The following is a 27,890-nucleotide window of genomic DNA, read 5'->3' as shown; positions in this document are numbered from 1 at the left end:
GAAGCCATCATTCAACAGAAGAACAATGTGAACTGATTAAAGTTTAAATAAAATCACTCTGATTTGCTTTGTGGAGATTTACGATTTTGTGTGTTGTCGGAGCTGCACGAAAGACCAGAGAGAAAAAGCAAGACAGATGATAGCAAGAGAGAGGTTTTTCCTTCTTTTAAGTGGGAAAGGGGTGGCAGGCCTTGCTCAATCTCCCCTGTCCCCTTCTAGCTCTCTGACCCTCTGCTGGGGATAAAAGTCTTGGCATAGCTTCCTAGGCTGCAGTGCCTTCTTTCCTCAGCAGGTCAGCTCCTTGAGCCAGGAAGGGACTTGAGATAGTCCCTTGCTCTCCTCCTTTCCCTCCCTGACCACAGTGAGAAAGTAAAGGAGCCCCTGCTGGCTGCTTCAGAAAGAACTGGGTGTCAGCTTTGCCTGCTTGTGGGGCCAGAAGGAAGATCACTTATAAGTGGAACCCTTGCCAGCCAGGGGACAGGACAAAGTCATGCTGGGCAGAGACATGCCAGCTGCACAGATGGAAGGCAGGAAGCAAGGGCGGCACACTCAGTGTTCAGTAATGCTTGTTTCCATCAACTCATTCCCAGGGCTGGGGACAAGGACACTTGAAGCAGCATCCCTGGGGCCAGGACAATGGGATGGTGCAAGGTGGCTGGGATCGCAAGTTCTGGGGCCAGCTCACCTGGGAATGAATCTCAGACTGGCCACTGCCTGGCTGGGTGACACTGGGCAGTGACTTAAGTTTTCTAGGCCTCTGGTCTCCACCCAAATTTCATCTTGAATTGTAATCCCCATGTGTTAAGGGAGAGACCTGCTGGGAACTGAATGGATCATGGGGGTGTGGTTCCCCCAGGCTGTTCTTGTGATAGTGGGTGAGTTCTCACGAGAGCTGATAGTTTTAAAGTGTGGCACTTCCTTGGTCTCACTCTCTTCTGCTGCCATGTAAGACACATCTTGCTTCCCCTTCGCCTTCTGCCATGAGTGTAAGTTTCCTGAGGTCTCCCCAGCCATGTGGACCTGTGAGTCATTTAAACCTTCCTTTATAAATTACCCAGTCTCAGGTTGTATCTTTATAGCAGTGTGAAAATGGACTAATATGGAGAATCGGTACCAGCAGAGTGGGGTATTACTATAAAGATACCTGAAAATGTGGAAGCAACTTTGGACCTGTGTAATAGGCAGAGATTGGAACAGTTTGGAGGGCTCAGAAGAAGACAGGCAGATGAGTGAAAGTTTGGAACTTCCTAGAGACTTGCTGAATGGTTTTGACCAAAATGCTGATAGTAATATGGACAATAAAGTCCAGGCTGAGGAGGTCTCAGATGGAGATGAGAAACTTTTTGGGAACTAGAACAAAGATCACTCTTGCTGTGCTTTAGCAAAGAGACTGGTGGCCTTTTACCCATCCTAGAGATCTGTGGAACTTCGAACTTGAGAGAGATGATTTAGGGTATCTGTTGGAAGAAATGTCTAAGCAGTAAAGCATTCACAAGGTGACCTGGCTTATTCTGAAAGCGTTCAGTCATATTTGTTCATGAAGAGATGGTTTGGAAGTAGAACTTACGTTTAAAAAGGAAGCAGAGTATAAAGGTTTGGAAAATGTGCAGCCTGACGATGGAGTAGAAAAGAAAAGCCCATTTTCTGGGTAGGAATTCAAGCTCGCTGCAGAAATTTGCATAAGTAACAAGGAGCAGAATGTTAATAGCCAAGACAATGGGGAAAATGTCTCCATGGCATTTCAGAGATCTTCATGGAAGCCCCTCCCATCACAGGCCTGGAGGCCTAGGAGGGAAAAATGGTTTCATGGGCTGGGCCACGGACCCCACTATTCTGTGCAGCCTCTGGATTTGGTGCCCTGCATCCCAACCACTCCAACTCCAACGTGGCTAAAAGGGGCCAAGGTACAGCTTGGGCCATTGCTTCAGAGGGTGCAAACTCCAAGCCTTTGCTGCTTCCATGTGGTGTTGGGCCTGAGAGTATGCAGAAGACAAGAGTGGAACTTTGGGAACCTCTGCTTAGATTTCAGAGGAGGTATGGAAATGCCTGATGTTCAGGCAAAAGTCTGCTGCAGGGGCGGAGCTCTCATGGAGAACCTCTGCTAGGGCAGTGCAGAAGGGAAATGTGGGGTTGGAGTCCCCAGAGTCCCACTGGGGTACTACCTAGTGGAGCTGTGAGAAGAGGGCCACCATTCTACAGATCCCAGAAAGGTAGATACACTAACAGCTTGCACTGTGCACCCGGAAAAGCTGCAAACACTCAACACCAGCCCATGAAAGCAGCTGCGGGGACTGTACCCATGCAGAGCTGCCCAAGGCATTGGAAGCCCACGTCTTGCACCTCTTGCTCCAGTGTGACCTGGACGTGAGACATGGCACTGAAGGAGATTTTGGAGCTTTAAGATTTAATGACTGCCCAGCTGGGTACTGGACTTGCATGGGGCCTGTGGCCCCTTTGTTTTGGCTAATTCCTTCCATTTGGAATGGGGACATTTACCCAATGCTTGTTCCCCCATTGTATCTTTGAAGTAACTAACTTGTTTTTGATTTTACAGGCTCATAGGTGGAAGGGTCTTGTCTTGTCTCAGATGAGACTTTGGATTTGGACTTTTGAGTTAATGTTGGAATGAGTTAAGACTTCGGGGGATGGTTGGGAAGCATGATTGGTTTTGAAATGTGAAAGGGCATGAGATTTAGGAGGGACTAGAGGCAGAATAATATGGTTTAGCTCTGTATCCCCACCCAAAAAAAGTCCCCATGTGTTGAGGGAGGGACCTGGTGGGAGGTGATTGGATCATGGGGGTGGTTTCCCCCAGGCTGTTTTCGTGATAGTGAGTGAGTTCTCATGAGAGCTGGTGGTTTTAAAGTGTGGCACTTCCTCACTCTTGCTCTCTCCTGCCACCATGTAAGATGTGCCTTGGTTCCCTTTCACCTTCCACCATAATTGTAAGTTTCTTGAGGTTCCCCCAGCCACGCAGAAGTGTGAGTCAATTAAACCTCCTTCCTTTGTAAATTACACAGTCTCAGGTAGTATCTTTGTAGCAGTGTGAAAACAGACTAATACATTCAGTTTCTTTATCTGCAAGATGAGGAGGGTGAAACCGCCTGCGTCTTTAAGAGCCATGGTGAGCATCCAGTGAATTTGCACATGAAAGTACTCAGGATGGTGTTGGTAGAGTAGTACCTGAGAACTGTTACTGTTATCAAATTTTATCACCTGCAGCAAGGATGCTGTGAATACACCTGGGGGCAGAGAAAGAGCAGGGCGGCAGCAAGGCGGGTGAGTTCAAAGCAGCTGATGCTTGGCCCAGGGCTTCATAAATCTCCCCAACCCTCCATCCCCTTAGCAGGACAACAACTGGTCTCAGAGCCTGGGACAAACTCAGGCTGCAGGTGTGGCCAAGGCATGTGGTGTGTGGGGTATTTTACCAGGCATGCTCCTTTACTTGTAAAATGTAGAAAGCCAGCGGTGGCCTTGGCAGGAACAGTTTTAAGAAGCATTCATGAGAAATTAACAGCTGGTTTGGGCTTTAGTAGATCCTGCTCCAGAGTAAGCATGTCATTTAAATATGTGGAGGTAGATGCCCAAAAAATACAAGGCAGCTGCAAGAGTTGGAAGCAGTAACCTCTGAGAATTAGGAATGTTGCTGGTGGGTGAAGGGGGAAAACCCATGATTTTTGTTTTAATCCAGGCAGTCCTTTTTGAGTTTTAAACTATGCTGATTGTATAGTTTGATTATTACATTTTAAGTTAAAAATTCAATTAAAAAAAAGATCCTGCTCTGACATCTTCCACAAACGGGAAGCTGTGATTGCTCCTGTAAATGCAAGGAATGCTCACTGCCTATGGTGTTTGGACTCCAGGGAGTGGAAGGAAAACCAGCTCTTCCAGGCAAGGCCAGTTCCAGGTACTGTTTTATAGGAAGAAAGGGAAGAAGGTGTTTCCAATTCCTTCCCCCTCCTCTCCCCTGCCCAGGCTGGAGTGCTGTGGCGTGATCTCAGCTCACTGTGACCTCCGCCTCCCGGGTTCAAGGGATTCTCCTGCCTCAGCCTCCCAAGTAACTGGGATTACAAGCACCCACCACCACACCTGGCTAATTTTTTTTTGTATTTTTAGTAGAGACAGGGTTTCACCATGTTTGCCAGGCTGGTATTGAACTCCTGACCTCAAGTGATCCTCCCACCTCAGCCTCCCAAAGTGCTGGGATTATAGGTGTGCACCACAGCACCCGGCCTCCAATTTCTTTTCTGCCAAGCTTCAAGAAACCAGGTCTGAAGCACTTCTGGAACACCCACCTCTGACCCCTGTCTCTGATCCTGCCCGTCCCACAGCCAGACCCCCCTGACTCTGGACTTTCTCCAGTCCACACAAGTCACCTGGAAGTACTGGCAAATGACAGATGCTTAGGCATTTCACCATTTGGAAGCTACTTTGCATTTCCCCACCTGGAAAGTCACTCCCATGATCCTGAAACACATTTTTCATGCGATAAGAAATGTTAACTAAACAATGAGATACTGGAGGCCTGGGAGCTGCACAGGAGGCCTCCAGCAGGCGTCCTGCAGGGCCTCAGAGTAAACAGCACGGGGTGGGTGGGGCAGGGGGAGATCTTTTTTCCTTTCTTTTGAGCAGCTGATACCACCTATTTTGTCTATTTACCTATCTATCTACCTACCTACCTTTCTTTCTGTCCTCTATCAATCAGTCCCTATCTACCTATCTAGCGTCTGTGAAAGGAAAATAAAATCTCCCCAAACTCATATGCCAAAGGAAAAAGTCAAGCCTGGGAACTGAGACACCCAAAACTGTCTCCCTCCTAATTTGCTTGCAGAGAAATTCCTTGTGGGCCCCAAGATCTTTACTCTAAAACAGTTCTGTTAAATTTCACCCTGACAATGTAAAGGAACAGCTTATCTTTACAAATGCGGGACAAAGATAGGACTAGGAGTCCTCCATCTGCTCACCTGAGACAAAGACACACATGACTCCTTCTTCAACTCTATGTTTACTTTATGTAAAGATGCAGATCTGCAGAACTGGAGATGAATGTACAATTGACTGTTTCTCTACCCACGCTTTTTACATGTAAAATGTGGATTCAGTGAAGGTTGATCAAAGCCTCAAAGGCTGGTCGCAGTAGTTGCAAAACGCCCCTTTTCCTTACCCCCTGCCCCGCCTTTTTCCCCCATTGCCCATTCTTTCCCCTTTAAATAATGAAGTCCCCAAACCCTCTTTGGAAAAAGTAGCCACAGTTGGGTCTGTTGCTCGTGTCCTTTTTTCCTGGGCGCATCTTTAACCTTGGCAGAATAAACCTCTAAATTAATTGAAAGCTGTCTCAGATACTTTTTGATTTATACATATATCCTCTCTCTCTCTCTCTCTCTCTCTCTCTCTCTCACTCTCTCTCTCATATCTTGCTCACGTTTGCATACATCCTATTGTCTCTGTTCAATCCTCTGCCTTGCTCTGGGCACTCCCAGGAGGCAGGGACTGTAACTCCTGGCTCATTTGGTGCAGAGCTGGCAGGAGAAGCATGCAAAGAGGCACTTATTAAATGCTTCGGGATGGTGAGGAAGAACTGAGGCCAAAAGGTAAAACCACTAACATGCTTCAGAGGGTAAAGCCAAGGACCAGCAGGAACCAGGGCAGAGCATCCATCTCTCTCACGTTCCCAGGACACTCATCCTCTGGATCTCCTTTTCTAGTCCAGTGACCTCCTCCCCAGCGCAGACCACCAGTGGAGTTTTGGAACTTCATCCATCTGGTGGAGTATAACTATTTGGGTGTTAGTTTAAACATAATTTTAAACTTTAGACTCAGCTAGGCTTGGCTGCAGCCACCTCCTGGGTTCCTATCTGTGGGCACCCTTTCTGCCCTCTTTTCTTCGGCTCTGAAATGTCAAGTCTAAGTGGAGGAAGGTGAGAATCAGTGAGAAGCAGGAGAGGGAAGGCAGGAGGCCTGTTTGTGTGCCCCACGAACACTTGCAGAAGAGGGAGACACTACATGGGTCAATTGCTACAACACGGCCAGACACAGAAGGCACACCATCAAACGGTCATAGAGTGAGAGATGGAAAGATGGAATGGAATGGAGCGACCCCTGGACAGGTGGACAGACAGACGAATGGCTGGCCAAGGTCATGGACAGAAGGATAAATGGTAAAAGCTGAATCTAACAGATGGAGAGTTGTTTTTCTGAGCAGAACCTACAAGAGTCTGCAGATTTCCGGCATCTATTGTCCTAATGCAAGAAGGTGCTCTCAGAGGTTAAAACAACATCATAACTCAGGGCATTGGTCACTGGGACCAAATAGGACTTCATCGGTAGTTCGGAGGCCCCTGCTGCACCCACCTGTTCTCTGTGTCCCTTCACAGGATGACACCCCGTGCTGAGCACCGCCTTTTCTGGGCTGTTCTGTGCTGCTCTCCTGGCTGCCACCACTCGGGGCATTGTTGCCACCTGTCGTCGGGGCCCCTCCTCCGTCCACGTCTTCAATGTTGCTGCCACTGTGCTGGCGGGCATTGCAATCCTTCCGCATCCTGTGGGAGGGAGAAGTCCTTTGAGGATTCTCAGCAACACACTTCTAATCCCCCTAAATGCACCACCATGGCCTTGCCTAAATCGGGATTGAAGACCGTGCTCTCCAGGTGAGCAGCCCACCTGGCATGCTGGTGGGAAGAGGGGCTGTTGTTCCCAAACCTCAGCATCTAATAAATGAACAGACTGCACCAGGATGAATGGGCTTCAGTCTCAACCTTCCATAAGAACCCTTAGCGCCCAGGCTTGATAGGGAGCTCTGTCGTCTTCGGGCAAAACTTCTTAGAATTCATCCCAACTGATTACTACATCCAGGTAAGAAGACTTATTGGATGAGAAATGTGTGCTGGGGATGTTCTTCCAGTTCTTGCTAACAGATGTGGAATGGTTACTGCTAAAGACCCATAACCTTGGCAGCTCTGCAAGAACTCAGCCTGTGCAAATGTGGGGGAAAGAGATTCTCATCCGTATGAGATTTTCTGTGGATTCATAATCTGAGACTGCTTGCTGAAACAAATGATCTGTTCGATGCCACTTGCAGTAGCAGTTTTAATCATATGAGAAAATGGTGGCTGACAGTGAAATCTGAACCGGAGTACAGAGCTCCCTGCATCCGCCACGCCTTCCTCCAGCATCTGCACAGAGGCATTTGTTGTAAAAACTTACCTTACCCACTTGATCCAGAACCAGGTCCTAATTCTGTCCAAAGTGATGGGTCCACCCCAGATGTTCTTCAGCTGCCTGTGGGTCCCTAGGTAGGATGTGGTTAGTGGGGAGACATACATGGGGTACCCCAGGGGCTGATCGCAGGAGGAGTTAATCAAGTTCCGCAGGACCTGCTTATTGTTCTGGATACTGCCACGCTCTGGATTGCGGTTGCGAAGAAATATGAGCTCCTGCTGCTGCCCGGCCCAAAGTCCTCGGACGCATTCTTTGTTAACCTGCAGGTCAGAGAGGGAACGGGAAGAAAGGCAGAAGGCCTGTGTTTTCCAGTCTATTGGTTTCTTTTGTTTTGAGATGTAGTTTCGCTCTTGTTGCCCAGGCTGGAGTGCAATGATGCAATCTCAGCTCACTGCAACCTCCGCCTCCCGGATTCAAGCAATTCTCTTGCCTCAGTCTTCCAAGTAGCTGGGATTACAGGCATGTGCCAACACACCTGGCTAATTTTGTATTTTTTAGTAGAGACGGGGTTTCTCCGTGTTGGTCAGGCTGGTCTCGAACTCCTGACCTCAGGTAATCCACATGCCTCGGCTAATCTATTGGTTTTTAACTACAATGAGAGAGCAGGACTCTGGGACTGAATATCTGTGACTACAAAACTTTGGTGTAAAGCTCTTTTCACAATTAAGCCAGAAGAGCCATCCTGCAAGACGGATATGATGCTATCTTCATGGGGAAACTGAGAGAGAATGCAGAGAAAGTAGTTTTTGTTTTCACTTAGTGATTTGAAGCTATATGAAAAGAGGAGCCATTGGGAATAAGGCCTTCGGATCCAGGAACGGGTTATGAGAGAAAGGTGTGGGTTCTAGAGAATAAAAAGTCTTTACAAATAAGCTATATCCTGACTCTCACCTACAAATGTGTCTACTGGGTCTTCTTGGCAAAGTCTGTGTCTGTGTGCTGGCTCTGTGAGGTGGAAGGTGATCCTGCCAGGGGAACGCAGCACCCAGCCCAGCGCATTCCCTGCCCCACTTGCTGGCCAGCGCTCCTTCCAGAACATTCCTCTGAACAGAGGATGCTGGCACAGACTCCTGTGTCAGTGCCCCCCGGCCTACCACCATTCTATTTCTTCTCAGATAGACACGAGCCAACAGGGGACCCAGAAAGCGTGGCCGCCATACCTTGATCACCTTGAAGCTCAGGAAGCTTCTGTGGAGCATGATGACCTTGTACTCATCGGCACCCTCGTCCACCACGTGCCGCAGGGTGAGCAGCTCTTCCTTGTTGGACAGCACTGCGCCCCGCCAGGCCGGGTCGCCCTCGTGGCAGATGACCACCTTCTTCTCGAAGGACTGGATGGCCTCGTAGAGGACTGCTGGGTCTTCATACTCGTCAGGGCAAGTGAACTGGTCCTGGTGGGAAGAAGTGTGGGTGTGGGCTGGGCAAGGACCAGAGGAACTCACCCCCGGGAAGCATGCAGATGGCAACTGGCCAGTGACCTCCAAAGCTAAGCCCTTTCCTCATCTTCCTCTCTCCTGTTCTTTTTCCAAATCCTGAGCTCGGCACAGAGGACACCTCTTTATCTCATTGCCCTAACCAATGGAATGTGCCTAGAAAAGAGCTTCATGGCTTAGGTTCCTCTGACTTTTAGATATAGTTTTAGATATAGGTTGGGCACTTTTGCTAAGTCATTGTCTCTGCACAATACCCGTCTTTCTTCTAGTGGAATATCACCACCTCCTAGCTTCTCTTGAGGGCAAATCACCATTGGCTAAAGTCAAGAATATCTGGAAGGCTTCAATGCTTAGTTACCTAAGTAATAAACCCACTTACAGTGCTGTGCAGAGAAAGGAGACCATATTTTTAAAGGCCATTTTTTCCCCTAAAGTTTCAGGCTGATCTTTTTTCTTTTTTTTTTCCCCAAGAGACAGGGTCTTGCTCTGTCACCCAGGCTGGAGTGCAGTAGTGCAATCATAGATCACTGCAGCCTGAAACTCCTGGGCTCAAGCAATCCTCCCACCTTAACCTCCCAAGTAGCTGAGTGATACTTTAAAAAAAAAATAGGTTTGGCTAGGCGCGGTGACTCATGCCTGTAATCCCAGCACTTTGGGAGGCTAAGGCGGGCAGATCACTTAAGGTCGAGAGTTCGAGATCAGCCTGACCAACATGGAGAAACCCCATTTCTATTACAAATACAAAATTAGCTGGGCATGGTGGCACATGCCTGTAATCCCAGCTACTTGGGAGGCTGAGGCAGGAGAATTGCTTGAACCCAGGAGGTGGAGGTTGTGGTGAGCCGAGATCATGCCATTGCACCCCAGCCTGGGCAACAAGAGCGAAACTCCATCTCATAAATAAGTAAATAAATAAATAAACAAATAAATAGGTTTTTACCTGGTGAAGTTTCAGGGACATCCTGATAGCTGGAGCTACAACTTTATGCAGTAGGTCCATGTCAGCAAATACCCACTCGTCACGTGCTGTTATTCTGAAGTCACCTCTGAAGAGGGCATGGAGGCCATACAGGAAAGAATCCAGGCTGCAAAACAAAGTCCTAACTACTATTAATTCAAATGGAACGAATGTTCAGAATCCTGTCATTGTGAGCAAGGTTTGAGTCTCCCATTTGTCCAAGAATTATCTTAACATTTAGGCTGATATAGCAAGAAAAGGAAGATAACAGGACTCATCCCAGTGCACCTAGTGCCTACCCCTACAGCCCATGTTTGGGCCCTCATAAGTGCTAGTGTCATGGCGTGGGCGTTGTCTTCAGTCATTTTAGGAGCCACCAAAGTACTTGATTGCTGAATGTGACACTAGGATTCCAGGTCAGAACTGGCCTCATGTGTCCACTCAAAGTTAGAGTGCTAAAACACAGGTTCATCTACCCCAGTAATTCCCTAGAGACTACCAGCTCCCCAGAGATGATGATGCTAACTGTGGAATAATGCAGGAGCCTTTATTCTTCTTCTTTGCATTTCTGTATATCATTTTGGGGCTATGTCATTGGATTCAACCACAATATGGAGAGAGGAAATAAAACTAAACAAAATGTCAAATGGGTCATTTAGGTTCTCAGAGAACATGCATTCCCCAATCCCACCATTTTTTTTTTTAATGATGAGAGGAAGAGGCAGAAGAGTGAGGCTTAAGAGGAAAGATTAAGCAACTTCAGCAAAGTCTCAGGATACAAAATCAATGTGCAAAAATCACAAGCATTCATATACACCAGTAATAGACAAACAGAAAGCCAAATAGTGAGTGAACTCCCATTCATAATTGCTACAAAGAGAATAAAATACCTAGGAATACAACTTATAAGAGACGTGAAGGATCTCTTCAAGGAGAACTACAAACCACTGCTTAAGGAAATAAGAGAGGACACAAACAAATGGAAAAACATTCCATGCTCATGGATAGGAGAATCAATATTGTGAAAATGGCCATACTGCCCAAAGTATTTATAGATTCAATGCTATCCCCATCAAGCTACCATTGACTTTCTTCACAGAATTAGAAAAAAATATTTTAATTTCATATAGAACCAGAAAAGAGCCCCTATAGCCAATACAATCCTAAGCAAAAAGAACAAAGCTGGAGGCATCATGCTACCTGACTTCAAACTATACTACAAGGCTACGGTAACCAAAACAACATGGTACTGGTACCAAAACAGATACATAGACCAATGGAATAGAACAGAGGCCTCAGAAATAATGCCACACATTTACAACCATCTGATCTTTGACAAACCTGACAAAAACGAGCAATGCGGAAAGGATTCCCTATTTAATAAATGGTGTTGAGAAAACTGGCTAGCCATATGCAGAAAACTGAAACTGGACCCCTTCCTTACACCTTATACAAAAATTAACTCAAGATGGATTAAAGACTTAAATGTTAGACCTAAAACCATAAAAACCTTAGAAGAAAACCTAGGCAATACCATTCAAGACATAGGCATGGGCAAAGACTTCATGACTAAAACACCAAAAGCAATGGCAACAAAAGCCAAAATTGACAAATGGGATCTAATTAAACTAAAGAGCTTCTGCACAGCAAAAGAAACTACCATCAGAGTGAACAGGCAACCTACAGAATGGGAGAAAATTTTTGCAATCTGTCTACTTCACAAAGGGCTAATATCCAGAATCTACAAGGAACTTAAGCAAATTTACAAGAAAAAAACAAATAACCCCATCAAAAAGTGTGCAAAGGATATGAACAGACACTTCTCAAAAGAAAACATTTATGCAGCCAACAAACACATGAAAAACAGCTCATCACCACTGGTCATCAGAGAAATGCAAATCAAAACCACAATTAGATACCATCTCACGCCAGTTAGAATGGCAATCACTAAAAAGTCAGGAAACAACAGATGCTGGAGAGGATATGGAAAAATAGGGATGCTTTTACATTGTTGGTGGGAGTGTAAATTAGTTCAACCATTGTGGAAGACAGTGTGGTGATTCCTCAAGGATCTAGAACCAGAAATACCATTTGACCCAGCAATCCCATTACTGGGTATATACCCAAAGGACTATAAATCATTCTACTATAAAGATACATGCACACGTATGTTTACCATAGCACTATTCACAATAGCAAAGACTTGGAACCAACCCAAATGCCCACCAATGACAGACTGGATAAACAAAATGTGGCACATATGCACCATGGAATACTTATGCAGCCATAAAAAAGGACGAGTTGATGTCCTTTGCAGGGACCTGGATGAAGCTGGAAACCATAATTCTCAACAAACTAACACAGGAACAGAAAACCAAACACTGCATGTTCTCACTCATAAGTGGGAGCTGAACAGTGAGAACACATGGACACAGGGAGGGGAATATCACACACCGGGGCCTGTTGGAGGGTTGGGGGCTAGAGGAGGGATAGCATTAGGAGAAACACCTAATGTAGATGTCAGATTGATGGGTGCAGCAAACCACCATGGCGTGTGTATACCTGCACATTCTGCACATGTATCCCAGAACTTAAAGTATAATTAAAAAAAAAAAAAGAATTCAATTCCATTGTCTTTCATATTTGGCCAACACTCAATTATATAAAAATTATAGCTCCACACACTTATATATTTTTTTTAAAAAAGAGGGCTCTTTCAAGATTATCCGGGTGTTCAGGTTCCTAGGTTTTTCCTGCCTCGCTTCCACTTCCCACATGTCACTGAGTGTTGCCAGGATGGAGAACAGGGGTATCACCCAAGGGAAATCTCTCAGAGCCTGGGGCCTTTACATTTTGGATGAACCTGGGGAGTAGGTTTGGGAAAGCAACTCATCCTGCATTCCTAGGAGAGGAAGAACAGTTTCTCCTTTTTTTCCTTTGTTTTCTTTCTATAAATATTCTCTATCGCGGCCGCCTCTTACAACCCTGGCCTCTCACATCCCCAAGACGTAGTTACGAGGCAAGTACAAGAAACAGCATCCCTGACAGGGCCGGCCTGGGACAGGATGAACAGGGCATGTATGTGAAGGCAGTCTCTGAGGACGGCTGCTCCTAAGGATTTAATGAGTTGGCTCACTGAGCAAGGCTTCTGATTCAACACAGCGCATTAGACCTGCACATCAGGGAAATAGTTCCACTGATTGCTATTTTAGCATTTCAACGTGAAATGTACCACTATCATTAATATCTAGGACTCCCTTGAGAAAGAGGCCGCCGAGGCTTCACGGCTTCAGAGCAGACTGTGGGAAACGGGAACAGCCAGGGGCTGGTCAGGTGGGGTTCGGGGTGCTGTGGCCTAGAGGAGCCTGGAATCTTCCAGAAAAGGATCCAAGAAGCTATCAAAAGCTTCCTGGGGCCGTGAGCTTTAGCAACTGCCTAGGAGGCACCAAGAAGGCTGTTTTACAACAGCAGAGTCAGGCTGCAGGTAGGCTGATGCCGAGAGTGGAGGCTTCTAAACATGAATAATGACCGCTATCTGCTGTCAACAGAAAACATTTGGAAATCTCTCAGCATCAGATAGGAGCTAAGTGCTAAAATGACTGAGCTAACTCTTGAAAAATGGGTGGGATTTATTCAGGAAAGGATTCGGAGGGACATGATACTTGCTCAGAATGACCTTGCATATGCATAAGAGAAAAAGCTTTCTCCAGATGTAGAGATGGGGATAGTGGAAAAGGAAGATTAACACCCAGACACCCAGAGCAACATCCACAGACAAAAGAGAAGAGCCAGGAATTGCAGGCATCAGCCTAGTGTTTGCCCAGCTGCGTGTGCCCGGCAGCTGTCAAGTGCTCATTCACTAGCAGGAGAAAGGCAGCCTCCATAGGAGCCTCTCTAAGAGGCTTGAGTACCATCAAAGGCCACCAACAATGGATATTTTCCCTGTCATTTCTATTTTCAGAGAAAATGAGACATTGTGGTGCTTCATGCTATTCCATTATTGAAATGATTCTCAATGTAGAAAACAAAGTCTGAGTTAGAATTCCACTAGATCGGGGATATTATCCACAGCACCTTAGAGATCAAGGCATCCTAAAAGGAAGGTGTTTCATTACCTGGCTTTTTTCCCCCCGAGAGAATGAAGAGGGGAAGGTGGTAAGCTGTGACAAGCCAAGCGGGGGTGGGGGGCAGCAGAGGTCTGCGGGACACCTGCAGCGCATTTCTGTTTTGGAGCTTCACAGGGCTATGTCTTTTCAAAGCTCTATTGAGAAATGACAGGCTCCCACCCTCAGGCCAACAGCTGGAGCTGGACTTTTATTACTGGGAAATAGTGTTGCATCTGAGTCATTCAAGGTTGGCCTTCCTGGGGACTAAAACAGCCTCCACTCGCATGCCTGTGGAGGATGTCAGTGAAGCAGATCATCTTATCACAGTCGGTCAGCTGGGAAGTCAGTGGCGTGGGATTACACAGGGGCAGAGAGGGCAGGCAGGGCCGTGAAAAAACCTGGCACATGTATAATCACGTGTTAGGGGAGCATGTCCACACGTAGAAGACCAAAGACTATGGCAATGAGATAACCTGGCACCAGCTTCCATGGCACCATGGAAGTGCTAAATACTGTCATAAATAAAAACAGCATTAGAAAAATGTCACGCTTTCAGATGACGATGAGGAGCTAACACTTGAGGACATTTCCTTTTTAATTGGAAAAAGCTGGAGTATAGGCTGTAACGTTGCGTAGGCTGTAACACTGCGCTACTCGGCACAGAATGAATCCATCACTTGCTGTCCTTCTGGTTCCTCACCCACTTCCTATGACATAGCTGGTGGCTATGCGTGTAGAGGGGAGGCTGGGGCCTCAGTGCAAAGCACTATTGTTTACAACCTTCCTGGAAATGGCTGTTCTCTGGCTGGACGCTGGGGCCATTTCCATGATGCCCAGGACAGCCCCCACCACAAAGAACCATACAGCTCAAAATGTCTACAGTGCCGCTGCTGAGATACCCTGCTTTTTCAGAAAGACAGAGTAGCAGTGGAGGAGAAGGGCTCCAAGTATTGGACAATGGGGTCCTTATCTTAAGTCTTAATGAACCTTGGGATGCAGAGAGAAACAGCTCTAATGTGGGGATAGTTTCTGCAGGACTCACAGGGGGATCTCCAGCACAATGACTGATTTGTTCATTTTAGTTAATTTCCAAACAGGCCTGTACATACTACGTTATTTACAGATTAGCACTGTGAAGCGCCTTCTGCTGCCACGCACTGCCATAAATGGAACGCTTGTAGAACATATGTAAATAATTAAATGTGATTTGCAGGCTGGGTGTCCCATGTTTACTGATTAGTAACAGAAATACTCAGAGTGTGTGTGCCCGTCTACCTTAGTCACTGTCCCAGGCTCAGATAGCACCTCCACCTCAGGGACTGCAGCAAGCTCTCTTCATGTGTGCCTTATTCCTCTCTGTGGAACCCAGCAACCATACACTGGTTTCACAGTCAATCCCATGCTCCTGACCGCACTCTCCTGCTGCAGTTCCCCAAACAAAAACAACGATCCAAAGGCACGTACAGTGGCACATGCCTGTAGTTTCAGCGACGTGGAAGGCTGATGTGGGGAGTTCAAGGATGTAGTGCATTCTGACAGCACCTGCGAGTAGCCATTGTACTCCAGCTTGGCAACTAGATGACAAGCACCATCTCTGAGCAACTAAAAGTGAAACAGAAGGAGACACGTTCCATTTGTATGGTGACTTGTGGGTTACCAAGTGCTTTCCATTCCATAGGCTCCTCTCATTCTCACAGATGCATGATGTAATTATTACAACCCTTTCATATGAGAAGAAACAGGCCAGAAAAAGTTGAGAAAGAGAGTAAGATGGGTGGGAGCAAATACTCAGTATTTGATGCCACACTGAAGAAGCACAGGAGAAAACCCACAGCTGCTTCCAGGCCACCTACCTCTCTAGCAAACATGGAGTTGCTTCTATAATGCGTAACTGGAGTCGTCTTCTTCTTTATTTATTTATTTATTTTTTTGAGACGGAGTCTCTCTGTTGCCCAGGCTGGAGTGCTGTGGCGCAATCTCAACTCACTGCAACCTCCACCTCCCAGGTTCAAATGATTCTCGCACCTCAGCCTCCTGAGTAGCTGGGATTACAGGCACCTGCCACCATGCCCGGCTAATTTTTTTTGTATTTTTAGTAGAGATGGGGTTTTACCATGTTGGCCAGGCTAGTCTCGAACTCCTGACCTCAAGAGATCCACCCGCCTCAGCCTCCCTGAGTAGCTGGGATTACAGGCACCTGCCACTATGCCCGGCTAATATTTTTTGTATTTTTAGTAGAGACGTGGTTTCACCATGTTGTCCAGGCTAGTCTTGAACTCCTGACCTCAAAAGATCCACCCACCTCAGCCTCCCAAAGTGCTGAGATTACAGGTGTGAGCCATCGTGCCCAGCCCTGAGTCATCTTAAAGGCCTTCTCAGCTGTGTGAGAATGAACTAATCCCTTTAAAGGCTTCAGTTGAGCCACAATACTGAAAGCACTGTGAGTATAGTTCTTGAACTCACCCCCATCTCACCCTCCTAATTGGTGTGTATACTCTGCACAGACCCTGAATTGAGAGTGTATTAATACTGCTTTCATGAACTCTTTATCCAGGAAGTTACTCCATTGGCTGTAAAATCAAGACAACCTCTGATTGGGATCCCAGCTCTCTCCTACCTGGTAAAGAACATTCAGAAAGCACACTCGTTAAAGAACACGTGATGTCCCCCAAATAGCTCCAAGGTGCTTCACTTCCTCTAGAGTTCAGGTGCTGCACTGAGAAGCAGCATATGGACCTACAGGGTTGGAGGGATGGGAGCCAGGAGCTCCAAACTGAAGCTTAAATCTTGGCTCTGATACTTGTCTCTTGCCCTCATTATCATCAATTTCTTTCTGTGTTCACTCATAAGATCAATTACTGCAAGGCAAATTTAGAGGCTTGGTGAGGGTCTTGCTAGGAATTTCTTTCCATGGGGGACCCAGTGCACAAGTGGGGTCTGCACACAATGGGTGCCTCTTGGTGAGGGGGTGGGACAATTCCAAATACACCCCAGTGTCCAGCGTTCACCTTGTCCTATAGGATCAAAGCCTGTGTCCTCAATGACACAGTGGATGTGTCCAAGTGAGCTGGGCACGGAGGGTGCACAGTGGCGGCAACTCCTATGGGAAAAGCACTGGGCTGGCAGGAAAGGGCAAGATGCCATCCCGGGGTGAAGCATCCCTGAGCTCAGGCCACCCAGAGCATCAGAGCCATGATGCCCGTAGTAGGCGCCGTCAGCAGCTCTCAGCATCACAACCCAGCACAGGACAGGTCCACAAGGAAGCATGCGTAGGTGAGAAGGTGGATGCCCTGGAGCGGCTGGGCCACCCCAGGGAAGTGTCCATGCAGAGCTGGGGGGAGTATGGTGCGTTCCTGCAGAGCAGATGGAGATTAACTGCTGGGAGATGTTGTGGGCAGTGGGACAGTGTGGCTAGCAGGAGCGAGGACTCTGGAGTCTGGGCATGACTCTATGGTGAGACTCACACAAATCACTTCTCTGTGCTTCAGAAATCCCAGCTGCAAAATCGAGCCAATAATACCTATCTCATCATCTCTCATGCCTTCAGAGAAGACAAAATGCATTAACTCTCCTAACTTGCATTAGCACCCTGCCCAGTACCTAGTGGGCACCGCTGTAAGTGTTCACTGGTACTGTTATTGTTATTTTCACCCCTGAACTAGTATATTTCAGCAATCAATATCCAGGCCACCTTGGCTTCAGATATAAACTAAGCACATTTGAATTGCAGAATCTCATATAATCACTGGAAATAAATTATGTTGGCTAAGGGATTTCAGTGATATTGGTGATATTGCTTCAAATAAATCATAAGTGTGAAATAATAATTAACAAAAGAGAAATAACTAAAATGCAAAATTTAATTAAAAATATATTTGTAAAGTATGTTTGACCTCATGATGTTTTAACAGCAATAGTTCTCTGCTCAGAGGCTCCACATCAAGCGGATCAACTACTATTGTCTGGTGCAAAATCCTTCATAAGCCCGGCCTGATGACCAGGGTTGGGCTGGCTGTAGAAGAATCAATCACTCGGCAGCTTGTTCAAAATCACAGATTTCCAAATCCAAGATCTAGAGAGTCCATGTCACTGGCTTGTGATGGAGCTTGGGGTCTGTATTCTGATCAAGTTCCCTCTGTGATTCTGAGGTTTGGACTCACGGGACCAGAGAACCTGGGGTCTCCTAAAGATGGCAAGACATTTCAGAGAAGCAGCGAGCTGGAACCTGGAGGAGAGCCCATACGCCAGGCCCAGGTGGGAGGGTCCTTGCCACACTGCATTAGAATTTAAGGTCCCAGAAACTTCTGCTCCTTTGTAGGCTATCATTTTTTTCCCCTATGCTTTAAACTTAGATATTTTTTCTCATGTTCCAAGACTGTGATTTTAGCATGATTTTAATCTCCTATGTCAGATATTGCGTCCTGTTTACTTTATTTATCAGATTCTGATTTCTGAGTTTCCTTAGTCTGGCAAGTGGACCTTAATTTCCTTTACAAGATGACCCACTGTGACATGACAGCTGGCCCCAGTGTGGGGCCTCATCTCCAGCGGGAGCTCAAGAGGAGAAGTTGAGATGATGTCCTGGATTTCTGAAGAGAATATTTCCTCAACATGCTGTGGGTGGGAGGAGTGGGTAGATGGTAGTTGGAGTGACCTCAGACCACAACAGTGACCTCCTGCCACAAGGCAGCATGCCAGGGCTTGGCAGAGCACACTTCGGTCTGGCTTGTTTCCTTATCACTTTTCAAGATCAAATTTGCCTTAAATTTTCTATCCTCTTGGAAGCTTACTCTACTCTGAGTCAATAAATTTTCTATTACAAACAAACCTGTTGCTTCTGTAAAATGTAGCCATCTTCTCCTAACCTCGAAGGATGGAGCATCAGCTAGAATCTGCCTCATCACCTTTCACATATTTGAAGACAGTAATCAAACCATCTCATACTCTGTGGTCAGTGAAACTATTTTGACTTCCTACTAAAACATCCCATTATATCTAGATGGCTTTCTTCAGTGGGAGACACAGTTTTCCAAGAAGGTATGTCTCAAACCTTAAATCTAAAAAATATAAGTGTCTTCTTGTCACATCCATATGAACCCATTCCATCTCCATAATATATCAACATTTTATTTAAAGATAATTTATATAAAGGTAGTCTTTTGCTCACGTGCATTTGGCATCTCATTTAAGATGAATTTCAATGTACTCGTCCTCCCTAATTTTGCATGCATGTATTTTTCTTTCTTGAGGACTATCTATCAAATCTATGTCAGTTTTGTAAAGTCAAGACATTTCCCCCAACAAATTGGTCAACTGAAGCGTATCTTTAAGACCTATCTGGAGAGTCAGTGTTCACCATCACCTGATGTGCTTTAGCACTAACTATGTAACAATGACTTGTTGGGTCTCCTACAGTACACCTAAGGACATACTCCCCATTTTAAAGTTATACGACCATATAGCACATATGCAAACACACAATTATGAGCCATTCTTACTTTGCACATGAATATAATCATACTAAAAGGTTAGCAAATTGGATCCATCATTGTATAAAAACAATAATGTATCATGACCAAGTAGAGCTTATTTCGGAATTGTAAGCGTGTTTCAACATGAGGAAATCTACTAATGTAATACAACATTAATATATTAAAGAAGAAGAATATCATCCGAATTATGCACCCCAATTCTATACAAATTCAACATCCTTTTTTGATAAAGCTTTAGCAAGCTAGGAAAAGAAGGAAACTCCCTGCCTTCATAACAGTGGTTTCATAGAAACCTAAACCAAACCCCATTTTAAAAATTAATTTTAATTTTAAGTTCCGTGGTACATATGCAGGATGTGCACATGTTCTGGAGAAGAGAATGCTGCACAGACAGGCCAAGAAGAATCTGAGCAGACTGGCCTTGCTGGGTTTAGGTAATGCCCTTTTTGTCCAATCACATTTCTGCACAGCTGTCCAAGCTTTAATCATGGACAACCAATGACACTCCATAAAAGGCCCAAAGGACACAGTTCCGGGAGCTTCTAGAGAGCTGAACATGTGCAGGTAGATAGGAAGGTGAAGAAGAATTCATCCACCTGCCTGGAGAGTGGCACACCCCAACTTCACAGGGATGGAAGCTCCTGTGCTCAAGACCCTTCCAGGCCTGGCCCTATGCATCTCTTCATCTGGCTGTTTATTTGTATTTGTATCCTTTAAAATATCCTTCATAATAAACTAGTAAATGTGTTTCCCTGGATTCTGTGAACTGCTCTAGCAAATTAATTGGCCCCAAAGAGGGAATCGTGGGACCCCTCACGTAGAAGCCAGTTGGTCAGAAGTTCGGGTGGCCCAGACTTGTGGGCCTCAACCTTCAACTTGTGGGTTCTGACACCATCTCTGGTTAGTGTCAGAAGTGAACTGGAGGACACCCAGTTAGTGTGCAGAGCTGCTTGCTTGCAGGAAGAAATCCCACATATATTGGGGCCACAGAAGTCTTCTGTGTTGATGATTGTTGTTGTTTTTGTGTGAGAAGAGAGGAAAAACATGGTTTGAGAGTTTTTCCCTAAACAGTATCTATAAAAATTATGTGTAAAATTTGAGCTCTGTAGACTATTTTTTTCAAGTCAAACTATTTATGGCACCCTAGCAGATTAAATAGAAATCCCAGCTGTTGGTTGAAGAGCGGTGGGGCCCTGCCAGGCTCCAACCTCCCCTCCCACTGCATCCTCCACCCTGATCCCCAGGCATATCCAACTAGGTCAGAACTTCATGACTTCAGACTGTGGGCTTAGGGTGAGATGTAAAAGAAGTTGTCTTTTGTAAGTGAAAAAACTGAAAGGAAAGTGTCTTGGAGGATCTTTCTATGTGGTGGAACCTCTCGGTGAAGTTAACCAGTCCCAAATAATCAAGTGTTTCCCTAGAATACTGAGAGGATTCTCCCCAGAGTTACCTCATCACCATGTCTGCAGGAAGCAGAGTTGACATCGAGTATGAGAAACTATCTGAAACAAAGGAAATCCCATCAAAACAAAGTTTAAAAAAGCAGCTGGTAAGCATGGCGTTTAATTAAAGAAAAAGAAATAAAGCAGACCAAACAAGAAACGCCTGGATCAGTAATATCTGAACAAGTTACACAAAGAAGAAGACTGAAAAAGCCTTTGAAAATGCCTTAGATATGAACTGAAATAATATTTGCAACTTGAAGTTTATAAAACATTTCAAATTGATCCAACAAAAAAGCTTATTTTAATCATCTTCCCAGGTGCTACGAATATCTCAAGAGTCATTTTGTGATTTCAAGTGCAAGATCCTACGAAGCCCTTCTCAAACACTCTTCTCTGCTTACAGTTTAATAAGGAGCCCGATCTTAGGGGCCACATCATAATGTTTTACGAAGCCCATAGAGGAGTCATCCGCTAAACCTGTGGCAATCATCAAGCTTAGTCCCAGATGGCCACAAAGAGAATGCCCTGAGTCCAGTGTGAGACTGAGTCAGGTAAGAGGACAGGGAGAGACTGGAGGCCACGCAGCTCCTCCCCAGGAGATTGGCTTAAAATAGGCATTAACAGGAGACTTTAAGGGTCAGAGTTTTGGCATTTCTCACCTGTAAAAACGATCATGAAATTCTGAGACGTGGGAGTTGAAAGAGTAGTTGATATCACAAATCCTAACTACCCTCTGTTCTTACTCGTCCCTCTTGGTGACTCCAGGCTACTGCCTCCAGAGGAAAATGGAAAGTGCTGCCAGTCACACACTTTACCCTTTATCAATTCACAACTCTTACTTGATGATACCTCTCAACAACTTGCCACCAGTGTAGACTCACAGCTGCCCCTTTCAAGAAGGACATTTGGAAACACAGTCAACAAGGCTCCCTGGGCTTGGTTACCTGACAACCCAGAACTGTGAAGGTTGCTAAACAAATAGACAGGTGGGTTTTGCCCTTAACAAGCTTATAATCCCACCTAACGTCACAAAACTCACTCAAGTCAATATCAAAAGAACCCCTTTTGTAGCGCACCATCAATAATATAATATAGACACAATGAAGCAAGTCCAAGTAGAAACAATTCCAGAGGGGCAGAGGCTAAGTAGAGGCACACTTTCTTCTCTAAGCTCCCTAGGTTTGTGTTAGCAACCTTGGCTGCCCACTGACATCACCTGGGAGCTTTTGAAACTTGGGATGTGTGGTCCCACCCACAGAGCTGCTAATGGAATTGATTAAATATCCTGGGAATCAGGATATTTAAAAGCCTGACAGGAGGTTTTAATGTGCACGTGGGGTTGAAAAACCACTCTTCAAGGTGATTCCACTTTGTGGGCAGACAGAGTTCAGCACCACAGCCCATAGTGCTAAAAAAGGGGACATCTGTGCAATGGCCACTGATTTGGGTGATTTGAAGCTGGCTGATGAAATTTTAAGAGCAGTTTGGCATGAGTACTGTTTCTTTGGTGGACAACACCACCTGAGTAACACAGGGTGCCAAAGAGCCAGAAGAGTTTGATTTTGTTTTTGTTCTTTAAAAAGACAGACGTGAGCTATTTGCCTACTGAGGGGAGAGACCCAGTAGAGAAAAGGTTTGAAAAACAGAAGGGGCATCCAATTCATCAAAGCCCCCAAGGAGACGGGGTGAAGCAGGGTCTGGACTAGAGCTCAGATGTGAGGATTTTCCTTTATGAGGACAATTAGGGGAAAGGGAACTAACACTGATTGAGCAGCAACTCTGTTAGGTACTGGGCTAGGCACTTCATAGGCGTGATTTCATTGAATCTTCCCAACAAATCTGCAAGGACCTCTGTAACACAGAAGGTCCTATACCCACAATCCCTGGGTCTTGACTATTCCATGTGAATGATATTTCCAAATTGAATACTCCAAAAGAGCAGTGATCAAAAAAAATGTTCTTGTAGGCCCAACATAATTTATTATGAAAAGAACTATCTGAAAGTAGTATAATAAGTCCAGCTTCAAAATAAAAAAAAAGATTGACAAAATCTGTCAAACATGTAAAAGTGGGTGCCTATACCTAAGAGATTCCAACTTCTCCCCCAGGGTACCTGATGGCCATATTGTGAGCGGCCGTTCCCAGAGCTCTTCTCCCCAGGGTGCACAGGGCGAAGGACAGGGTCACCAAGGGAGAGTCCTCGTCACTGTCCAGGGTCTTTGAAGGCTGAAAGAGCAAGAAGTTAACTCAGCTTTCACACAGGTTCCAATATGTACCAACACACATGCATAAATGTAGAGTGACATTGGCTTTGTAAGTCAGCCACGTGGTCATCCAGTCCCCTCTAAGATGACCTCACAGACAGGGAATGCTCAGCTTCCTGAAGCAGTTTCTCCTGTGGTTGGACATGGAAAAAAAATAAAAGTGGAAAAGTTATTTTAGGAGAGAAAAGGGCCTACAATGTGGGCTGATGATCTGCTTTTCTAGGATTTGAAATATGGCACTTCAGGTCATAAAGATGGGCAGTGATTACAGTCAAATGTGAGCCCACCTTAACACTCTCCAATGCAAAGGAAAGGCATGGTCTACCAGGGAGAGAAAAAGAACTTGGATCCAATGTGAAGGAGAATCTCTGTTCTCCCTAAAACAAGGAGCCCTGTGGGTTGACTGCTTGACTGTAAGTCCACAATCAACAACCAAATTAAAGGAATCTTTTAGCTCAGGCATGGTGGCTCATACCTGTAATCGCAGCAATTTGGGAAGCCAAGGTGTGAGGATCACTTGAGCCCAGGAGTTCAAGACCATCCTGGGCAACATCACAAAACCCCATCTCCATAAAATTTTTAAAAAAAATTAGCCAGGCGGCCGGGCGCGGTGGCTCACGCCTGTAATCTGAACACTTTGGGAGGCTGAGGCGGACAGATCACCTGAGGTCAGGAGTTTCAGACCAGCCTTGCCAACATGGCAAAACCCTGTCTCTACTAAAAATACAAAAATTAGCCAGGCATGGTGGTATGCACCTCCAGCTACCCAGGAGGCTGAGGCAGGAGAGTCACTGGAACCCGGGGGGCAGAGGCTGCAGTGGGCCGAGATTGCGTCACTGCACTCTAGCCTGAGCGACAGAGCAAGACTCTGTCTCAAAAAATAAATAAATAAAAATAATAAATTAGCCAGGCATGGTGGCATGTGCTTCTAGTCCCAGCTACTAGGGAGGTTAGGACAGGAGGATCACTTGATCCCAGGAGTTTGAGGCTGCAATAAGCTATGATCATTCTGCTGCACTCCAGCCTAGGGAGAGTGAGACTCTGTCTCTTAAAAAAAATTTTCCAAAGTCAGCTTTAAAAAAAAAAAGGGAGGGAGAGTGGGGAGATGCAGAGGAAATTTAAAGTCAAAATATCTTTTGCAAGGAAAATAAAATAATTCTATGAACCATCTGAGGAATGGACACAGCCATCATGGAGCTATAGCCGACAACATCAATCAATTCTTAAATATCTCAATTGCTTACAGAGGCCTGGCATGAGTTAAGATTATTATCACACCTTCTTTGTGGTTGGTCTGGAGAAAGCAGGTTCTGCCACCTGCTTCTTCTCCCACCTGTTTTTAATCACCCATAAGAAACTCACAGACCTTGGCTAGTGTCGTGGTTTGGTTTATTCTTTCTAGCACGTGCCACAGACTGCGTCAGCTGCTGAGGAAGTTGTTTCTAACTTGTACCCACATTTTCCAACAACAACCCGTGGACTCAGCTTTTCAAATCCTAAGAAGCAAAGTAAACCTGCTCCCTTCACTTGCTCCCTCCCTCTTCTCCTCCTCCTCTGCCCCTTTCTCCTCTTTTTGTAAACTGTCATAATTCTTGATTATATTTCTAAGAGGCAGGATTCACTTCCAGAAGTGTTCTCAGCACATACACAATAACAGCACAGATACACAAAATAATGATGACAGAAGTTAAGTTGGACTATCTGATTGCTAAATAGAATTTTCATGTCCATGATTCAATATGTTCAGTAAATCCCCCTGATTTCAGCACAGACACACTTGGTAGGGAAATCCCAAAATGTAATTTTAAACAAAGGAGCTTCAAATGTTTAAAAGTTATAATAGAGGCTTAAAACTTTGCTGGCCCTGAGCACTGCATAAAGGGAGCTATACCTTTAAGTGTCCTTCATTGGAGCCATGGTATATTGATTCTCCTATTTAATTTTGCTTACCTTCAATAAACATCTATCCAAATAGTGCTTTTTTTTTCTATCCTCTATGTTAGAAGTCTACCACAGAATATAAGAAAGAGATGGACATGACAATGTTCTTTATTTATTAAACTTACATTCCATGCCTCAGCCCCCACCTCCCTGACCTACCTCTTGTCTTTTCCGTGCACAGTGTTGAATCCATTCTAGATAAACATTGCAGAAGCTAGCTCGTGTGATCCCCTGGAGACACGGGACGTAGTCATCATCAATGTTAATGTTGAACATTGCAAGGTCACGCTCAATGTAATGCCACTTGGCAAAGGGCTGCAGGGACTTCAGAAGTGATTCATTTTTGATCCAGGAGAGGAGTTTGGGAGATGTTACCATATAGTATATTATACTCTGCAGAGAAAAAGCAAGATTTTGAGCCCTTACAGCTATTCTAAAGCCAGGAATATTTTATTTATTAATTTAATCTTAGAAAGTAAATCAACCTCAGGAAAGTAAGAAACATGAAATCCCTACATGTGGTATCATTTGTATGTTCTGCTGGATGTAATGCACAGAACTCATTTGAGACATTCTAAAATGTTCTTTTTTTTTTTTTTTTTTTTGAGACGGAGTCTTGCTCTGTCGCCCAGGCTGGAGTGCAGTGGCGCGATCTTGGTTCACTGCAAGCTCCACCTCCCGGGTTCAAGCCATTCTCCTGCCTCAGCCTCCCAAGTAGCTGGGACTACAGGCGCCCGCCACCACGCCCAGCTAATTTTTTGTATTTTTGTAGAGACAGGGTTTCACCACGTTAGCCAGGATGGTCTCGATCTCCTGACCTCGTGATCCACCCACCTTGGCCTCCCAAAGTGCTGGGATTACAGGCGTGAGCCACCGTGCCCGGCCTAAAATGTCCTCTCTTAAGGGTTATCTTCAACCTCAGGAAAGTAAGAGACATGAAATCCCCACATGTAGTATCATTTGTATTTTCTGCTGGGTGTAATGCACAGAACTCATTTGAGACATTTCTAAAATGTCCTCTCTTAAGGGTTATCTTAGGGAAGAGGAAAGTGAGAAGAACGTAATGCTAACAGAATGTAATGGAACAGAATTTCTATGATGAGGAAGAATGACAGTCAGCCCCATCCTTTCTGAGAAAAGCACACAAAAGCACCCTTTGCTGTGGTTGCTGTAGGCTTTGGTGGGTCCTAGGCTAGGTTGATTCAGCTGAAAGAGATTGGGGTAGACCTGCCTCCAGAGACCTAGCCAATGAGTATTTAATGAACTAAAATAACAGGGTTTTCAGTTTGTTTGTTTGTTTTTTGAGACAGCCGTGTCTCTCTCTGACGCCCAGGCTGAAATGCAGTGGCACAGTCATGGCTCACTGAAGCCTTGAACTCCTGGGCTCAAGCGATCCTCCTGCCTCAGCCTCTAGAGTAACTAGGGCTACAGGTGCAAGCCACCATGTCTGGCTAATATTTTAGTTTTTTTTTTTTTTTGTAGAGACAGGATCTTGTTGCCCAGTCTGGTCTTGAACTCCTGGGCTCAAGCATCCTACTGCCTCAGCCTCCCAAATTGCGAGGATTACAGGGGTGATCCACTGTGCCCAGCCAAAACAACACAGTTCTTGTGGAAAGTATTGACGATGTGAAATTGTTGTAACCTTCACACACTTAATCCTGAGTGCCCAGACAGTGGACATCTGTGATACGTTCACAAGTAACCCATGTTTCCTTCTTAATCAGACACTGTACTTATGAGTCCCACTTGGGCAAAATGCCTCCCTTGGGCTTGATTATTCTGAGTAACAGCTTTGTGGAAAGCCATTTTGCAGTTTTTGAATAAATTCCTCCATCAAAAAGGCTAGCACCTGGCCTCAAGAAATAGAAATGGGACAGAGGAAATGAAAATCCAAGCCTGACAGGCTTGGATCAGGGTGTGCTGCTGTAGAGTCCCTGCCAGCATGCACTGCAGTTCCATTATAACAGAAAAATGCAGGTGGTGCTCGGGGCTATTGAGGCTGAGGGGCACCCCCGGAATGAGGCTGCACATCTCATCATGAAATCATGAGGGGCTAGAGGGCTCACAGTGTTTGATGAAAGGAGGCAGGGATGTATGCTCCTGTTAGAAACAAATGCTTAATTGATGCTCTTCTCTGTTTATAAAAACATATTCTTTTTAAGTGAGAAAGCAGAAAATGAATATTGGGTGGACGGAAACAAAGTCTTCAGTGACTGACACTTGTAAGTGGAGTGGGCTGAGAAACCCTTTTCTAGGGGAGCCCCCACCCTCCCTCTCTGGCTCTTCCCTCCCTCTGGCTAGGAAATAAAACCCAGAGCTCAAGGCCTCAGTTTAGTTGGGTATCTGGTTTCAAGGTTGTTTTTTAGGACTTTAGCAGGTGAAGAGACAGTCTCTGATTTCCTCTAAACAACTGCAAACGCATGACTTAGGCTCTCTGCTGTGAGGACTAAGGACAGCCTGGACTTTGGGGAGGTTCATCTGTGGTTCATGGCTTATGCTCTTCCTTCTTTTGGGCACATCTTCTATTACGCTCCATAGTCTACTTGTCTCAAAAATGAGGAAGTGGAAAAATGAAATCTGCAGACAATAACTAGAATTCAATAGCGTACCTGTTCTCCCATCCTCTGTAACACCCCACCATAACCATCCCGGTCTCAGGAAAGCCCTTCAATATAAGGAGGAAGGAAGAGAGGGAGTGATGGAGGAAGAGGTCAAGGAAGCTGAAGGAAGAGGCAGGAAAGAAAGACATGCTAATGATGCCCATGTTGCATGGCTGTTCTGAGGTTTAGAATGAGACAATGTATATGAGGAACTTAGCACATGGCCTGGCCCGTTGATATGTGTGTATGTGGAAAAACAGTCATGTCTTTGACATCTGTGACTTACCTACCCAGCAAGCAGGATGAGCGTGGGACTCAGAGGGGAGGCAGGCAGTGGCAGCAGTAGCAGCAGCCCAGGAGAGGTTGAGGCAGAGGGGCGAGGGAACAGGGATGGCATTAGGGGACAGGAGAACCGTTGTGTCTGTGGTGGTCA

General features: G+C 45.5%; 1 protein-coding gene across 3 annotated transcripts in view; it reads right to left on the bottom strand.

Moving 5' to 3' along the window:
• The window catches only part of PCNX2 (pecanex 2), a 327,055-nt gene that overhangs the window by 12,996 nt on the left and 286,169 nt on the right, over positions 1-27,890 (bottom strand). For 2 of the 3 annotated variants that reach the window (XM_054561349.2, XM_054561362.2), the window contains 6 exons: positions 25,017-25,250; positions 22,766-22,878; positions 9,592-9,751; positions 8,379-8,609; positions 7,204-7,478; positions 6,352-6,539 (listed from right to left, as the gene is read on the bottom strand). In XM_054561349.2, the coding sequence (XP_054417324.1) occupies positions 6,352-6,539; positions 7,204-7,478; positions 8,379-8,609; positions 9,592-9,751; positions 22,766-22,878; positions 25,017-25,250 (1,201 nt within the window). The remainder of the gene's footprint in view (positions 1-6,351; positions 6,540-7,203; positions 7,479-8,378; positions 8,610-9,591; positions 9,752-22,765; positions 22,879-25,016; positions 25,251-27,890) is intronic. The other variant, XM_009232501.4, reaches the window with a different exon arrangement.

This window comes from Pongo abelii, chromosome 1 (assembly GCF_028885655.2).
Source record: "Pongo abelii isolate AG06213 chromosome 1, NHGRI_mPonAbe1-v2.0_pri, whole genome shotgun sequence".
Lineage (NCBI taxonomy): Eukaryota > Metazoa > Chordata > Mammalia > Primates > Hominidae > Pongo > Pongo abelii.
Note: the sequence above shows the minus strand (reverse complement) of the source record. Positions and strands in the feature narration are given on the sequence as shown.